Source organism: Pantherophis guttatus, chromosome 3 (assembly GCF_059756535.1).
Source record: "Pantherophis guttatus breed Tessera chromosome 3, ASM5975653v1, whole genome shotgun sequence".
Classification (NCBI taxonomy): Eukaryota; Metazoa; Chordata; class Lepidosauria; order Squamata; family Colubridae; genus Pantherophis; species Pantherophis guttatus.
Genome location: NC_142065.1, coordinates 18,074,762 through 18,090,574, shown reverse-complemented (window position 1 = coordinate 18,090,574; position 15,813 = coordinate 18,074,762). Strand labels below are relative to the sequence as shown.

The 15,813-nt window shown below is 39.1% G+C and overlaps 1 protein-coding gene across 4 annotated transcripts in view; it reads left to right on the top strand.

The window, feature by feature from the left end:
• The window catches only part of TFAP2C (transcription factor AP-2 gamma), a 36,770-nt gene extending 22,741 nt beyond the window's left edge, over nt 1-14,029 (top strand). For 2 of the 4 annotated variants that reach the window (XM_087889078.1, XM_034433070.2), the window contains exons 4-7: nt 1,255-1,444; nt 3,918-4,036; nt 8,362-8,503; nt 11,654-14,029. In XM_087889078.1, coding sequence (XP_087745204.1) covers nt 1,255-1,444; nt 3,918-4,036; nt 8,362-8,503; nt 11,654-11,939 — 737 coding nt within the window. In that variant the 3' untranslated portion in view covers nt 11,940-14,029. Of the gene's footprint in view, nt 1-1,221; nt 1,445-3,917; nt 4,037-8,361; nt 8,504-11,653 lie in introns of all 4 variants that reach the window. The other 2 variants (XM_034433069.3, XM_034433068.2) reach the window with 1 other exon arrangement.
• Nucleotides 14,030-15,813: the final 1,784 nt, after the last annotated feature.

Below are 15,813 nucleotides of genomic sequence, written 5' to 3'. Positions count from 1 at the left end.
CCACATCTTTTACCGGTGATATTTATAAGATTGAGGTGCAGATCCATGGTGGAGAAACTGCACAGACATTTCCCTTTTGTTGTTGCTGCACAATTCACCCTCCTCCCTCCCCCCGCAAAGTTTTTAGAGTAAATATATAAATCAAAGAACGATTTTGTCTGTAACTTAAAAGTGACAAAGAAGGAAAATGTGCTTGAGAAAAACCAGAAATGTTTTGTTGTCAGCTCATAGCTGACTTGAGAATTAGCTCATAGTAGAGCAATTTTTCTGCTGTCTGTTTCACCTGCTTTTCAAAATCTTCCTCCTTTGATAAATAAAGTGTCTGGCTTAGCGCTTTAACGCTTTCTTCTCCTGCCTGCTCCAACTCAAAATATTCCTGGGGAAGAGGTCAGGTTTCAATTGTTGTCAGAATGTAACTGCCAGTTGAGCATACTTTAACACAAATACACATCTGCTGACTTGGGTTTTCTGTGTTTTAATTTTCCTAAAGTCAAGATGCCACTCCAGGAACTATAAGGGAAGGAAAAAAGCATTCATTTCTTAAAAGGAATGAACTCGAGAACATTTTAGTTTTCTTATTATTACCAAATTTTATTGGCTACCCATTTCGCAGTTCTGCAATATGCAATAAATATGACAGCAATTTTGTGGTAGAATTGTTAGCTTAGCAAAAGTTATTGTCTTGTTTGCATTTTATCCATGGCTTATGGATTCTTAGAGCAAAAAGAAGAGCTTATATAAAATTATTATTGGCTGGATTATAGATTACTGTTCTTAATTGCTAGAACAATAGATTGTATCGGCATAATTGGGGAAGGCACTTAAGCAATGCAGTCCTAATACTTTGTTAAATAATAAAAAGAACAATCTTTCCATATTAACTGCTTCAAGTGTCTTCAAGTAATAAGTGGATCCTTGCCTGCTCTTTTCAGGTTAGGCCAGGAATGCTCTTTAATTATTTAGAAATTTTTTTTGGATTTGTTATGGAAGGCAGCCTTCTTCAACCTGGTATCTAGAAGTCTTCAGATACCACAATCCCTAGCTATCAGACATAGAATAGCTGGGGATTATGGTAGGTAAAGTCCCAATTTACCAGGACATCAAGTCGTGGGAGGCACAACCTCTTTTACGTTAAAAAGGTTTAGACTTCCCAGGAAAGAAGAAAGATGGGAGAAACACTCCATCGTAGTTTGTTTGTTTTTGTATATTTTGGCTCTCCAGGTCCCATTTCACTAACGAAAAACAATGCATTAGGTCTCCCTTGCCAGAAAGATGGACTTCTCGGTGTAGTGATCAATCCCAATGAAGTCTTCTGCTCTGTTCCTGGCCGGCTTTCTCTCCTCAGTTCAACATCGAAATACAAAGTGACAGTGGCCGAGGTTCAGCGAAGATTGTCTCCTCCCGAATGTCTAAATGCGTCTCTGCTGGGAGGAGTCCTCCGAAGGTAAGCGCATCATTCCTCTGCCCTTTCTCCCTTCCCTTCCCCTCCCCTCCCCTCTCGGGTGAAACCGTGTCCTGTCAAAGGGGCTTCCTTGGTGACCTGCGGAGCTGAATGGCCTGTGAACAGAATAGCTTCTTGTCTCTTCTGGTTGTGAATCTTGCAAACAGGAGATAAAACACTGCATCCTAATAGAGTTTATTTTGAAGCCTTGCCTTCACACTTTTTTTTTTCTTCTCCTTGGCACCCTTTTGCCTTTCCAGAATTGAAAAGTGCCATAACAGGATTCATTGTGCGTTCTCTTTTCCTGTTAAACAGACTCTCTCTACCCCCTCCTCACCCTGCATTGCAAAAAAAAAAAAAAAGAAATAATGGAATAGGAAGTCAGGTCTTCTACCAGGTTTACCCACTGCAGCCTAATGTTAAAAGGTTGTGAAAAGAAATACATGGATTGTTTTAGAACAACACAATTTCCAAATTGTATTTAAGTCGTTGATTGGGGAAAAACAGCCAAGTCCGATTTATTCCTGGGTGGTTTTGAGGTTTAGAAACGGACAGGTGGAGCTCTTCTAACCCCAGTATGATGTTTATTGGCTGTTGGCACACTGATGAAGGGCTGCTGAAAGCAGAATTGCTGGGGGTCAGATCCAAAGCTATCAGCTGCAATTTTGAAGGACAAAGAAAAGTCCTTCAGTCAAGCTTAAATCATGGGATTCTACTTGGCCATGCCCATGTTATTTTTTTTCTGCAACAGTGTGGAAATAATTGACCACCACTTGTAGGAGACGAGCAGGCAGAGCTGGGGCTGGTGGAGTTAAACATGTCATCAGTTTAGAGTCGTCGTGTTGCCACAAGAGATCCAAGTACAGCCCACTTGAATTCCGTTGACCTTTATATATAGTGCCAATTTTGTACTGAACTTTAGTTGACCAGATTCTTGTTTATAGGCTTGAATAAATTTTGTATGCTGCAACCTTAGGAATGATTCTGATTTTATCACTTAACTTCTATCTAGTTTACAGCACTGATATATGCTAGTGGTATCCTGACACTAGTGGTATCCCATCCAAACACTGACCATAACTGATCCTTTTTAGCTTTAGAGGGATCAGTAGAAGTTGATATGTATTATATACATCTCTTTTAATGGTACCGTGTTTCCCCAAAAATTAAGACCCTGTCTTATATTTTTTTGAACCCTGAAATAAGTGCTTGGTCTTATTGCCATGCACTCAAAAGCCCAATTGGGCTTATTATCAGGGGATGTCTTTTTTTGGGGGAGAAGAAACACATCCCCACAAGAGAGAATACAAATTGACCTCATAGTTGTATCTCCTAATAAATATATAGGGAAACAAATGTGGGAATTACCACAAATATGAATGCAGCCCATCTCACTGTAGTGAGGAAGAATGTCCCAGATTTAACTTATGCACATTTCAATCTGTTTCCTGAGTCTTCAACTTTTGATAGGCAATTTCAGCTCTTTTTTTTTTTAAAAAAAATATTATTCTGTGTGGAAACTGAACTCAGATGGTGTGATGCTTCATCAAGATTATGAACTATGATCCCCCAGTTCTTGAACTCAAAGCTTATTCTGCGTGTAGGATTCATATCCACCCTACCTATTGAAATAACGTTCATCTTAAGTAGTTCTGTTCAGCAGTTCTCCAGAATTGTTTAACTATGCTTTAGAGCAGGGGTCTCCAACCTTGGCAACTTTTAAGCCTGGTGGACTCCAACTCCCAGAATTTTTGCTGGCGGGGGAATTCTGGGAGTTGGAGTCCACCAGGCTTAAAGTTGCCAAGGTTGGAAATCCCTGCTTTAGAGCAGTGTTTCTCAATCTTGCCAACTTTAAGATGGATGGACTTCCAAAATTTCTAAACAGCATGCTTAGGAGAAACACTGCTTTAGAAGAATTGCTAACATTGCCTAATTTTCAGAAATTGGGGGATGTGCCCAATTCCCTCCATCCACCCTCCTCAAAGACATCTGTAGTGGCGGGAGTACAGTGGACTTTTTTACATCCTAGATAAATAAATAAATAAATAAAATTAAGGCTGCAATTTAATATCCATGTACCGGTACTGCCACAACAAAAGTTTGTTTGATGCTCTCTTGTGTTTGTAAAAGGTTTTAATTTTCGTTATGTCGGTCATCCTGATTGTAATGATGCTTGATAGTGTAAACGCAGAGGCAAAAGCGTATCCTTCTCTTCCTTCCCCCCCACCCTTTCCTTTCCTTCCCTTTTCATCTTGCTTTCTGATGTTCATGTGATGGAACATTCAAAAGTAGGTCAGCTCTTGTTTTTGTCACAGCCCTCTCTTCCCTTCCTCCCCCTCCCATCAGCAGAAGTGTATTGAATGTCAGCAACTTGCATTTCCCAATTGCTTCAAAATGTGACCTCTTCAACAAAGGCATCTAAACACACCCGCCCCATCCTTTTCTCTCTCTCTCTCTCTCTCTCTCTCATCCACAGAGCCAAATCTAAAAACGGGGGCCGCTCACTAAGGGAGAAGCTGGACAAAATTGGCTTGAACCTTCCTGCGGGCAGAAGGAAAGCTGCAAATGTGACTTTACTTACATCGTTGGTGGAAGGTCAGTTGCTCTTCTCTCTAAAACCTTTTCCGGGTTAAAGGTGCAAGGCGAGCAATTTGTGTTCACCCGATCAAGCTGTCTTTCCGAAAAGGACAGTCTTCAGATATATGGATGCAGGACTCAAAATAATGGCCTGGATTCCAATTGAAGGAGAAGGAAGTGACCTAGTGGGTAAGAGCTGTTTTGCTCCGGATCCATGAGAGATGATGGACTTATTCAGGGATGTGTTAAAAGTAGAGTTTGGGCAGATTGAAGACGCTTCAGCTTTAAAGTTCTGCGTGAGTGCAAGGTCGCCTGAGCTAGGAATTTCAACTCTTTCAATACAGGTAGTCAGAATCAGAATAGAGCTGGAAGGGATCTTGGAGGTCTTCTAGTCCAGCTCTCTGCTCAAGCACGAAATCCTATATCATTCCAGACAAGTGACTGTCCAGTCTCTTCTTAAAAACCTCCAGTGATGGGGCACCCACATCTCCTGAAGGCAAGCTGTTCCACTGGTTAATTGTCCTCACTGTTAGGAAGTTTCTCCTCAATTTCAGGTTAAGTCTCTCCTTGATTTAGTTTCCATCCATTGTTTCTTGTCTTGCCCTCTGGTGCTTTGGAAAATAAATTGACACTCTCCTTTTTGTGGCAGTCTCTCAAATACTGGAACACTGCTATCATGTCCCCACTAGTCCTTCTTTTCTCTAGACTAGCCAAATCAAAATCCTGCAGCTGTTCTTCATATATTTTTAGTCCCCATATGTTTTCATTCTTCATGTTTTAGTCCTCGAATTAAGACCACAATTGAGCCCCAAATTTCTGTTGCCAAGTGAGACAGTTATGTGAGTTTTGCCCTATTTTATTACCATTCTTGCCGCAGAACAACTGGTAATTAGTAATGATAATATGGTAAATGGTAAAATGGTGATAAAATAGGGCAAAACTCACATAACTGTCTCACTTGGCAACAGTGAATCGCCCCGGTTGCTAAGTTAATAACACGGTTGTTAAGTGAATCTGACTTCCCCCTTGACTTTGTTTGTCAGAAGGTCGCAAAGGGTAATCACTTGACCTCAGGACAATGCAACCGTCATAAATATGAACCAGTCGTCAAGTATCTGAATTTTGATCCCAGGACCATGGGGATTGCTGTGGAAAATGGTCATATGTCACTTTTTCAGTGCTGTTGTAACTTTGAATGGTCACTAAACGAATGGTTGTAAGTCAAGGACTACCTGTAAGAGGTTAGACTTGAAGGTCTAAATGGCGCTTTCCAATTCTGTGCCCCGGTGGCTCCATTTTCATTCCAAACTGCCTTTTGTAGCTAAAACATGTTTTCACTGCAGAGCTGCAAGTGAAGATGTTAATACTCAAACCAGAAGTGGGGAGGAAGGAATGAAGGATATGTTAGGGCATAACCTTGGAGGATAAACATCCTTGTCATGGATGGTATGTTTGTGTAAAAAAAGTTTTGGATTGGGAGGTTTTATAGACCCTGTAAAATTGGCATTTAATTTACTGCCCAGGCAGTAAAAATGGATTGTCAATTTTTAAAGTGCATAATAATTGTAGATCAGTGGTGAAATTTGTTCATTGCAGTCTCAGATGGTTAATACTGCCAGTTATTTCTCTCTCTCCCCCCCCCAACGTTTTTGTCAGTGCTGATTCCAATTAAATAACTGGTTTGTTGGTTTGTTTCATTATGGGTAGATGAGGACAGATATTTTCTGCAGAAATGGCTTGATTCAGAAGAATCAGATTGTCTTTTTCCATGTGTGGCATGAATCTAAAGACTTTTTTTCATTCTTTGATCACTATGTTTCTCGGGATACTTTAATGTGTGTGCTAACAAGCAACTTCAATTCTTGCTACACTGCCTGATTTCTTAAAAGAATTCCTTATAAAGTTGCGCTGAGTAAAGCAGAGCTAAAAACCTATAAAAAGCTGAGAAGAAAAGATTGGCAAGGACTGATAAGGGTTCAAAGCAATCCTTGAACAGAGAAGTACCTAAACCAGAGATTTTTGGATTGCTAAATCAGAAAGATAAATTGCAACAATACATGTTTGGCCAGTGGAATTCTAAAGCCACTTTTTAAAACAAAAACTGACATTTATATACGCTAAACAAACTATAGACATATGATCTAGAAATATATAAATATTGTAAGACGCCCAGAACCTATTTGGAGTAAGGCAGCCTTAAAATCCATTAAATTAGGTTCAGTTAAATTAGAAATATCTGTTGTGCAATGAGCTCATTGTACAAGGAATTAGGACTGATGCATCTCCTTTCATATACCAAATCTGTAGCATGGCAATTTGTTGTGTTTAATATGAGCAAGATCATCTCTTGGACTGTGTTTTCTGTTTTTCTGGGTACTCAGGGCTCCCATACAACAACCTAAAACAATGAACTAAATAGTCATATGAATACAAGTAATAGAAGAGCCAAAGATCAGGTAACAAATTAACATTAATATGTTAATAAGAAAAGTTTCAGTCAAGCAGGACATATTTCTATCACCAGTAACTTCTGGAGTGAAATCAATTCTCTGAGTCAAGCTTGACTCCTTAGGACCTTATGGATACAACACGCAGTTTTCTTGGCAGTAGTCGATAAGAGGTTTGCTATTGCCTTCTGGGAATCTAGGCTTTAGCCTAGATCTTAGGTCTTCCCCAGAAGTCTCCCCTTCAAATATGAACCAAGCTGAGGCTTGCTTAGCTTGACAAAAGAATTACAGTCGTTCCTAAAGTCAGTGTTTTCAGAACTGCACTGGTGAAGAAGGTTTGTTCTCTGCTGTTACAGAAGGTGGACCAAAAACCAGTAGAAAGAGGAGCAAGTTTCAGTTAAACTCTTAGGAGAAATCTTCAAACTGTAGGATTAGTTGGATGCAAAAAAGAGTTTTGAAAATGATGTCTCCCTTGGCTTAAAAGAGTTTTGAGAACGGTGTCTTCCTTGGCTTAAGTGTCTACTTCTGGCTGGTTGGTTGTTAGGGATAGTTGTGCAGCAAGTGAGTTGAATGAGATGACTTCTAAGATCCCTTCCAACCACTGTAACCAAAAACAAAAAGTAGAGGATCTTTAAATAACAAAGAATATTTAATGAGAATTATGTCTTGTTTAGAAACAGGATGTATTTTCTAAGTCTGTTAAGCCGACTTAAGCAAAATGTAATGAGTTTTCGTGTTTCAAACCTTCAACTCACAACCATTCCTGTAATTCCTGTATGGTACTTGGAGAGCTGGAATGAAAGGTTAAATTAGTACAAGACCTATCTCTATTGAAATGAAATATGTAACTTGATGTGAAATTTGTCCCTGTAATACTTGCCCATACTGTTTGAGTCATATGTCAATAGGCAACCTTTGCTACTGCAGTCAAAGACAAATTCACATGGGTAAATCAGTTATTTCCAAGGAAGTGCATGCATGCTTATAGTCAGAATAGTTGCATTCCACAGTTTTTGCTGAACTGTATGATCAAATGGGCTGTCTGGGTGAAATATAAATCCATTAAAAGCGAATAGTTGCCTGCTTTCCTAAGTATATGAATGGGAATGTCCTCGAATTTGGGATGAGTGTATTTTGGCTTAAACTGCCGACATTGTGAGAGGTGACACTCGTACATTCAGGAGCAGTCGGTGGAAATTCATTTGCTGCTTCGCTTATAAATATCCTGGCTGCTTGGAACTTGTGCTAATTCATGCTAATTATTGCCACGGAAATATTTTTGCAGTTGCTTCACATTTTGCAAAAACACACTGGAGCAAATGGCAATTATAGGATGAGAAATATTTGTATGGTGGGACTGAAAGGTGACCTATTTTAAGTTAGATTATTATCCTGTAAAGGTGTTTGACCCTTAATTATAATGGAAGTGTAATATTGCCTATTGCTTTAAATCAACCTTCTCCTATCTGGTCTCTTCCAGAGGCATTGGACTTTAATTTTCCTAATGCCCGAATAGCATAGTTCTCAGTTTTGCTAACTGTTAGGCTGTGCTATGTGCCACAGAATGCAATACACACCATAAAGGCATTATTCTGGGGAAGGTAGTTTCTTTGCAACTATTAGATACCCAGAGAAAAGCTTAGAATCAGAATGTTACTCATCAATTAGAGGAGCTTTCTTAAGGTAGCCTCACCCCCTTTTAAAAACTGAACTCTAACGGTGCTTGTATACAATATAAGCTGAGGAGAAAAATAATCTTGTTAAACATATGGGCTGGTTATGACAGCCCAGATTGTTCATCTGTTTGTCTGCAAACAGTTATTTAAGTGGCTGTGATCTAATGAGCAAATTCTTGCTTTCCCCCCCTTCTTTTTTCCTTCTGTGGTCCATTTGTAGGGGAAGCAGTACATCTTGCCCGTGATTTTGGCTATGTGTGTGAAACTGAATTCCCTTCGAAAGCTGTGGCGGAATATTTAACTCGGCCCCATCTGGGCCGGAACGAGATGGCCAGCAGGAAAAATATGCTCCTTGCCGCAAAGTAAGTATCTTTATTTGAGTGGAAAGCCAATATGTAAGATATATAGAATATATTAAAACTCTTAGAAGGCTCAGGCAGTGTTTCCTCAGGACAGGGAATCCTCGACTTACGACCACAATTGGGTTGTAAATTTTCCGTTGCTAAGCAAGCCGTTAAGCAAGTCATGCCCGATTTTACAATTTCTTCACAGTTGTTAAGTGAATCCAGATTTCTCCTTGACTTTGCTTGTCAGAAACCAGCTGGGAAGGTCCCAGATGGAAGGTCACACGCGACTCCAGGACGCTGCAACCAATGTAAATGCATACTGGTTGCAAGCTCCCAAATTTTGATCACATGACTGTGGGGTTGCTGCAATGGTCCTAAGTGCGAGGACTAAGTTACTTTGTTCAGTGTGGTGGTAACTTCGAAAGGTCACTAAATGAATGGAATAATCCCCACAACAGGGACAGGCAAACGGTGAGCCTTAATTAGTTCCAGTGGGAATGGTGTGAAGAATGAGGAAGGATAGAAGTTGGAGGATGGAAGCTTATTGTGAATGTGGGCAGAGCCTGGAATTTTAAATACGCAAAGGTTGTGTTCTCCTTTTTACAGCCGCATTAAGTCGATTTTAAGATTACAGTAGGAATCCAGAATTCAGTGGTAGGAAACCAACATTGGGCAATGAAGTAGGAGAGTCCGTTTCCCAAAACCTTCCGAAAGCAGGTTGAAAAGATGGAAGTTCTTGCCTTACAAAGAAGCATCTTGTAGAGTTTAGTGAAGAGAATCAGGATTTAAATCAGATACTTGCATTATAAATTAGTATCTTAAGAGCCATGGTGGCGCACTGGTTAGAATGCAGTATTGCAGTCTAACTCTGCCCATTGCCGGGAGTTCGATTCTGACTGACTCAAAAGTTGACTCGGCCTTCCATCCTTCTGAGGTCAATAAAAACGATGACTCAGATTGTTGAGGGCAATATGCTGAATCTGTAAACCACTTAGAGAGTTCTCTAAAGCACCTTGAAGCGATAGATAAGTCTTAAGTGTTACCTTGCGTCTCTTTATGTACAAGAACATTCTTGTTTGTTTGTATTTAGTGACTTCCTGTTATCGCCTGGACTAAAAATCGAGGTTTATTTCTGTATGGCTTAGGTATCCTATTCTCAGTGTGGCTATTTTAAACAGTAAAATTTAGGCTTTATCTGCATTTGATGAATGTTTTGAACTGAATGGTGGAATAGTTTAAAGGAAGAAAAGTCACTTGCTCCAAAATGTGTATTAGCTACTGTTTGAGAATTAGTGTCCTCTATTGGAGATCCTGGAGACAAAATAGAAAAGTTTTCCCTTTTAAAATAGTGTTTAAGGGCAGAAACATCTTTAATTTTTAATAATGCTTGTGGGTCTCTACAAAAATGAATATTTGCAGGTTCAAAATGTGGAGTTTGGCATTGTAGCAGAGATGAAACCTGTGGGGTATTCAAACTTAAACAGAAATCGTCAAAGTATTTTAACAATGTCTAACAAGATATCTTCCAGTTTTGCAAGCTAGTTTAAGCTCTAGGTCAAAGGGCAGTTAGATATCTGTAGATGCCTCCACCTCAGCCATTGGCCTCCACCTGTCCCAGGTCTGCTTCTTCCAAAATGTTTTGCAAACCACAGATGGGAAAATTCTGCTGAAACTCCCTTTGAATTGTTTAGTACAGCAAATCTAGACAGAAAATTAAGCTGAAAGCAACTGCAAAGGCTTAAAACTGGGTTTAGTTCTGAAATTGCACTGGAACAACATCTGTGATTCTAAAATAAAGATGGTCTTTCTCTCTGAGTTAAGAAAGGAACTCAGGAAATATGTATTGATGAGAAAATTAATATCCTGGTCAACTAAATTGCTAGTCTTGTGAGATTACAAATTGTTCCTCTCATTGCTGCTATTAAACCTATATAAGCTTGCCTATGTGCTTATGATCTTAATTCAAGATACCTGTTCTTATTCTCCTGCCATGGGCCTTATTCATTCAAGTAATCTTTCTGTGTCCTGTAATAGATGAAGCTGAAACAAATAGTGAGTAGGAACATCCACTCCCTTTATTATTCTTTAATCTCTTGTTTCTAACACTCCCTGTCTCTCTCTTGGAATAGAAGGCTGGAAGGAGGGAACTAATATGTTCTACCAAGGCCTGAACTAATCTAATGCAGAGGAGTTTTGCAAAATTATAAATGTTAGTTCAGATTGCCCATATTAATTGTTGTTGACTGGAGTCAAGCTTAAGCTACAAATAATTATCTTCTGTCAGAATCATTGTTGAGCTAGATAGTTTAATCCATAAAAAATGAGATACAAAAGCCATGTAAGCTTCTAGGGTAAAAGAAGATTTTAAAATATGGCAAGAATTCACATGATACTCTCTTTAAATATACAGCTACCTAGTATGGACGCGGTGGCTCAGTGGCTAAGATGCTGAACTTGTCGATCGAAAGGTCGGCAGCTCAGGGGTTTGAATCCCTAGTGCCGCGTAACAGGATGAGCTCCCATTACTTGTTCCAGCTTCTGTCAACCTAGCAGTTCGAGAGCATGTAAAAAATGCAAATAGAAAAATAGGGACCTCCTTTGGTGGGAAGGTAACAGTGTTCCGTGCGCCTTTGGCATTTAGTCATGCCGGCCACATGACCATGGAGACATCTTTGGACAGTGCTGGCTCTTCGGCTTAGAAACGGAGATGAGCACTGCCCCCTAGAGTCATGTGTGAGGGGAAGCTTTACCTTTACCATTACCTAGTTACTCATGGACTTTTTTCTTAAACATATTTAAGGGAAACACTAAAACATCTCTTAAACATATCTGAGGATCTCAGCAGGAGGAAATTGATAAAAGTCCTTCCGACTCAGTTGCCTTTGTCCAGTGGAAATAACAATAGCAATAGCACTTAGACTTATAGACCACTTTACAGGCCTCTCTAAGGTTTACAGAGTCAACCTATTGTCCCCAACAATCTGGGTCCTCATTTTACCCACCATGGAAGGCTGAGTCAACCTTGAACCTGGTGAGATTCGAACTGCCAAATTGCAGGTAGCCAGCAGTCAGTAGAAGTAGCCTGCAGTACTGCATTCTAACCACTGCGCCACCGTGGCTCATGCAGCATTAAAAATTAATTTGCTTTCCTATTGCCTCTTCCAGACAGATCTGTAAAGAATTCACAGAGCTTCTCACTCAGGATCGAACCCCCCTTGGCAACGCGAGGCCAAGCCCTATCTTAGATCCTGGTATCCAGGGATGTTTGACTCACTTCAGCCTGATCACACATGGATTTGGGAGTGCTGCCATCTGCGCCGCGATGACCTCGGTGCAGAACTACCTGAACGAAGCTCTCAAACTAGCAGACAAATCGTACATGAATGCAGGAGATCAAAGCCCCCCAGATGGCAATAAGAACCTTGAGAAGATGGACAAGCACAGGAAGTGAGCATGGAAAAGATGACAAAAAGACAGAAAAGATACAGAGAGACATCCAGAGAAAATAGACTTAAAAACTGTTACTGCACACAGACTTAAGATCTTCTTGCCTAGAAGGCATGTAGATATTTCTTAGAACTTGCTTTGGGGCATCTTCTTCTCCTTTTTTTTTTTTTTTTAAATTTTCAACCACATCCTTTTCTGGAGACGTGTGTTGTCTCTTTTCTCCTCTTTAAAGCTGCTGTTATCCATTCATTTGGGACCATGTACCTGAAGGTAAACATGGATTTATCTTTTTATTATTTTTATTATTATTTTTTAAATTTAAATTGTAAAAGGTGGTGCTATCTCTTTTATTTTCTCCTCGTATGGAAATTTGTTACACGCTGTAACTGGACACTTTGCAGGCAGTGTTTTTCCTCCAATATACTTCGTGTGTGGCGGAATCTCGATGAAATTCAGCAATAAACCAGTTTCAGCAGGTTGTGAACAAATGTGCTGAAGTCACACGTGCTCACCGTTTCTCCCTCCATGGGAACAAGAAGCAATCACATCTTCTTTCTATTCAAACAAAAATCCAAGGTTTATTGTTGCATCTGAAAATGGCAAGCTGCGGTTTACGGAACTACCATAAGATGCAATTCGATTCTCCTTGTTTTTAATCAGCCAAGATTTTGTAACCTCTTCAGATGCACCAATAAGCTATAATTAAAGAGTAAGAAGATGTTTTCTGTATTCATTGCCACTGCAAAAGGACCAGATTTCTATATGTGTTAAGAGACAGAGATGGAGAAGGGAGAGGAAAGTACATTGGCTGGACCAAGTTCATTTTAAAATTATGGTTAGAATTTTTATCAGTCAGGCTGTTTAAGAGAGTTCATGCCCATATCTTGTAGAACAGGACCAGCATGATTGTATAGTAGTCTGTAAAAGTAAATAAAGTTTTGAGAAACTAATTAAAAAGTTTTAGCGTGCTGTGAGATTCAGGCAAAGACTTGATCGTATTCTAAGTTGCCTCAATTGATGCTCAGACATTCACAGCTATCTAGACTATTCATGAGGAACCCTCCACCACACCCCAAAAAGCAGATACCGTATCTGGTCACTAAATGAGGTGGATTTCAGTGGTCTCAGTTGCTGAAATCTTGTGACATTAATTCTTGTGGCATCATAACCTTGGTATTGTGCTTTGTTTTGCGTCTGCAGCATCATGTGATATCTCTTGAAAAAGTCACTCAAAAGAAATTCCAATTTTAAATGTGCACCCATGTTGCGATATGGAGGTTTGACTGGGTTCCTATTCCTTCATTGGAAACCAGCAGGTAAAACATAATGCAGTATTAGCCCCTGTTTTTCTGAGTTTTTGACAAAATACTGAGATTTCTGATTTAATTTTTAGAAAAGAAGATAGGAATAAAGTGAAATAATGTGATAGTTTTGAATATGCTTTGCCTTTTTTTTTTTTTTTAAAAAAAGTTTGATTTCTAGGCATAATTTAAGAAACACGTATTTTAATATAATGAGGTTGCAGGTTTTAAAGAAAACGAGTTGCAAGACTGAAATGTTCTGTAGCAGATCTTTTGTATTCAAGGAAGAGTTACTTTGAGCTAATATTAAAATCTTAATTTTTCATCCACTTTAAAAATACGAAAAAGAGATACTGCAGCTTTATGTGTATCATCAGGTTCATTTTTTTAATTAAAAAAGGAAAAAAACTTGAAAATAGGCACGTAAGTTTTAATTTTTTTTTTCTTTGCCTACATAGGCCAAAAAATATAAATATAAATATAAATATATGTATGTCTCCAGGGAAGTTTTATGTGTATAAGGGAAAGCAATGTCTTGAATGTATATATTTATTTATGTGTAATTTAAAAGGGGTTTGTAAATAATGGTGAACATTTTAATACTTTTTTTATAAATGGGATTCAGATTTTAAAAGTTTACCCCACCCCACAAAAAAATAATAATTAAAAAATGAAATAAATAAATAAAATACTGGCTAAACTGCATACACTGCTAGATGATGTACAGTCTGTTTTATGCTAAATATTTAAAAACTTTTTACAAATAAAATAAAAATTTCCCGTGTTTTGGCCACTGGAGAGTTGTATCTGTTTGGAAGTGTCTGTTGAATGAGCAATAACTACATGTTTGGTAGTATTTGGAATGAGTGCAGATGCATCCATTTGTCTGAAATGGTATTGAGTTTCCTGCCTAAGCAGCGGATTGGAATAGAAGACCTCCAAAGTCCCTTCTAACTCTGTTATTCTTCTCTTCTCTTCTCTTCTCTTCTCTTCTCTTCTCTTCTCTTCTCTTCTCTTCTCTTCTCTTCTCTTCTCTTCTCTTCTCTTCTCTCCTCTCCTCTCCTCTCCCCTCCCCTCCCCTCCCCTCCCCTCCCCTCCTCTCCTCTCCTCTCCTCTCCTCCCTTCCCTTTCATTCCCTTTCATTCCCTTCCCTTCCCTTCCCTTCCCTTCCCTGGTGTGTGTGTATGTGTGTGTGCAAATAAATAGGATAAAACTGCAACCACTCTTTTTTTGAAGATTTGTGAACATTTTCTTATATTCACTATACCATTGTATATCACAATCCATGCACTTAATACAAATATTCTGGGCAGAAAGATTGAATATTGTTTACTGGGGAAAACTGATTTTTTTTTTCTAATGTGATGGAACAACAAACCCTACAAAAGTAAAGTTTAACAAACCTCACAAACATCAAACCCTACTAAAGTAAGGTTCTATATTTAGGCAAGAAAAACCAAATGTACACTTATAGAATAGGTGGTACCTGGCTCAATCATAGTAACTGTGAGAGGGATCTAGGAATCCTAGTGGACAACTATTTAAATAAGAGCCAGCTGTGTGCTGCAGCTGCTAAAAAAGCCAACTCAGTCCTAGGCTTTATTAACAGGGATAGAATCAAGATCATGTGAAGTGTTCATACCACTTTATAATGCCTTGATAAGGCCACACTTGGAATATCACATCCAGTTTTGTTTGCCATGATATAAAAAAGATGTTGAGACTCTAGAAAGAGTGCAGAGAAGAGCAACAAAGACAATTAGGGGACTGGAGACTAAAACATATAAAGAACAGTTGTTGGAATTGGGTATGTCTAGTTGAATGAAATGAAGGACTAAGGGTGATGAGAGCGGTGGTCCATTATCATCTGAGGGGCTGCCGCAAAGAAGAGGGAGTCAAGCTATTCTCCAAAGCAACTGAGGGCAGGACAAGAAGTAACAAGTGGAAGTCCATCCCAAATTGAATAGCTAAAAGTCTATAGAGATTCTCAGTCATCCATGTCACCTTTGGTTGTCCCAAAGGTGCTTTTTCAGGAGGCAACAATAAGAGCTGAAGAAGCTACTTGGATGAGAAGTGAAATGTCTTCAAAGGAAAAACAAGAAAGTCCAGGTGCCTCCTGAAAAGCACCTTTGGGATAACAAGTGGAAGATTATCAAAGAGAGATCCAATTTGGGATTAATAGTGACAATAATTAATCAGTGGAATGGCTTGCTTCCAAAAGTCATGTTTTTAAGAGAGTGGACAACCATTTGTCTGAAATGTCTGAAATGATAAAGAGTTTCCTGCTTGAGCAAGGTGTTAGACTAGAAGACCTCCAAGGTCCCTTCCAACTCAGTTATTTTGTTATAAACTGTCATTTCAACGTTTGTTCTACATGTGAAGTAGAGTACCAGGAGACTTAATAGCAGGATCTCACTCTATGGTCTCCTTCCCTCACCTGCCTAACAAAAAGTATATCTATGCAAACAAAGTTGTAGGGCTACTTATACTGAATACATATTTTGGCTAACAGCTTAAGGGTATAACATGGATATAAAGATATAAAAGGGCTGGCAAGCAGATGTTCCTGTTATCCTT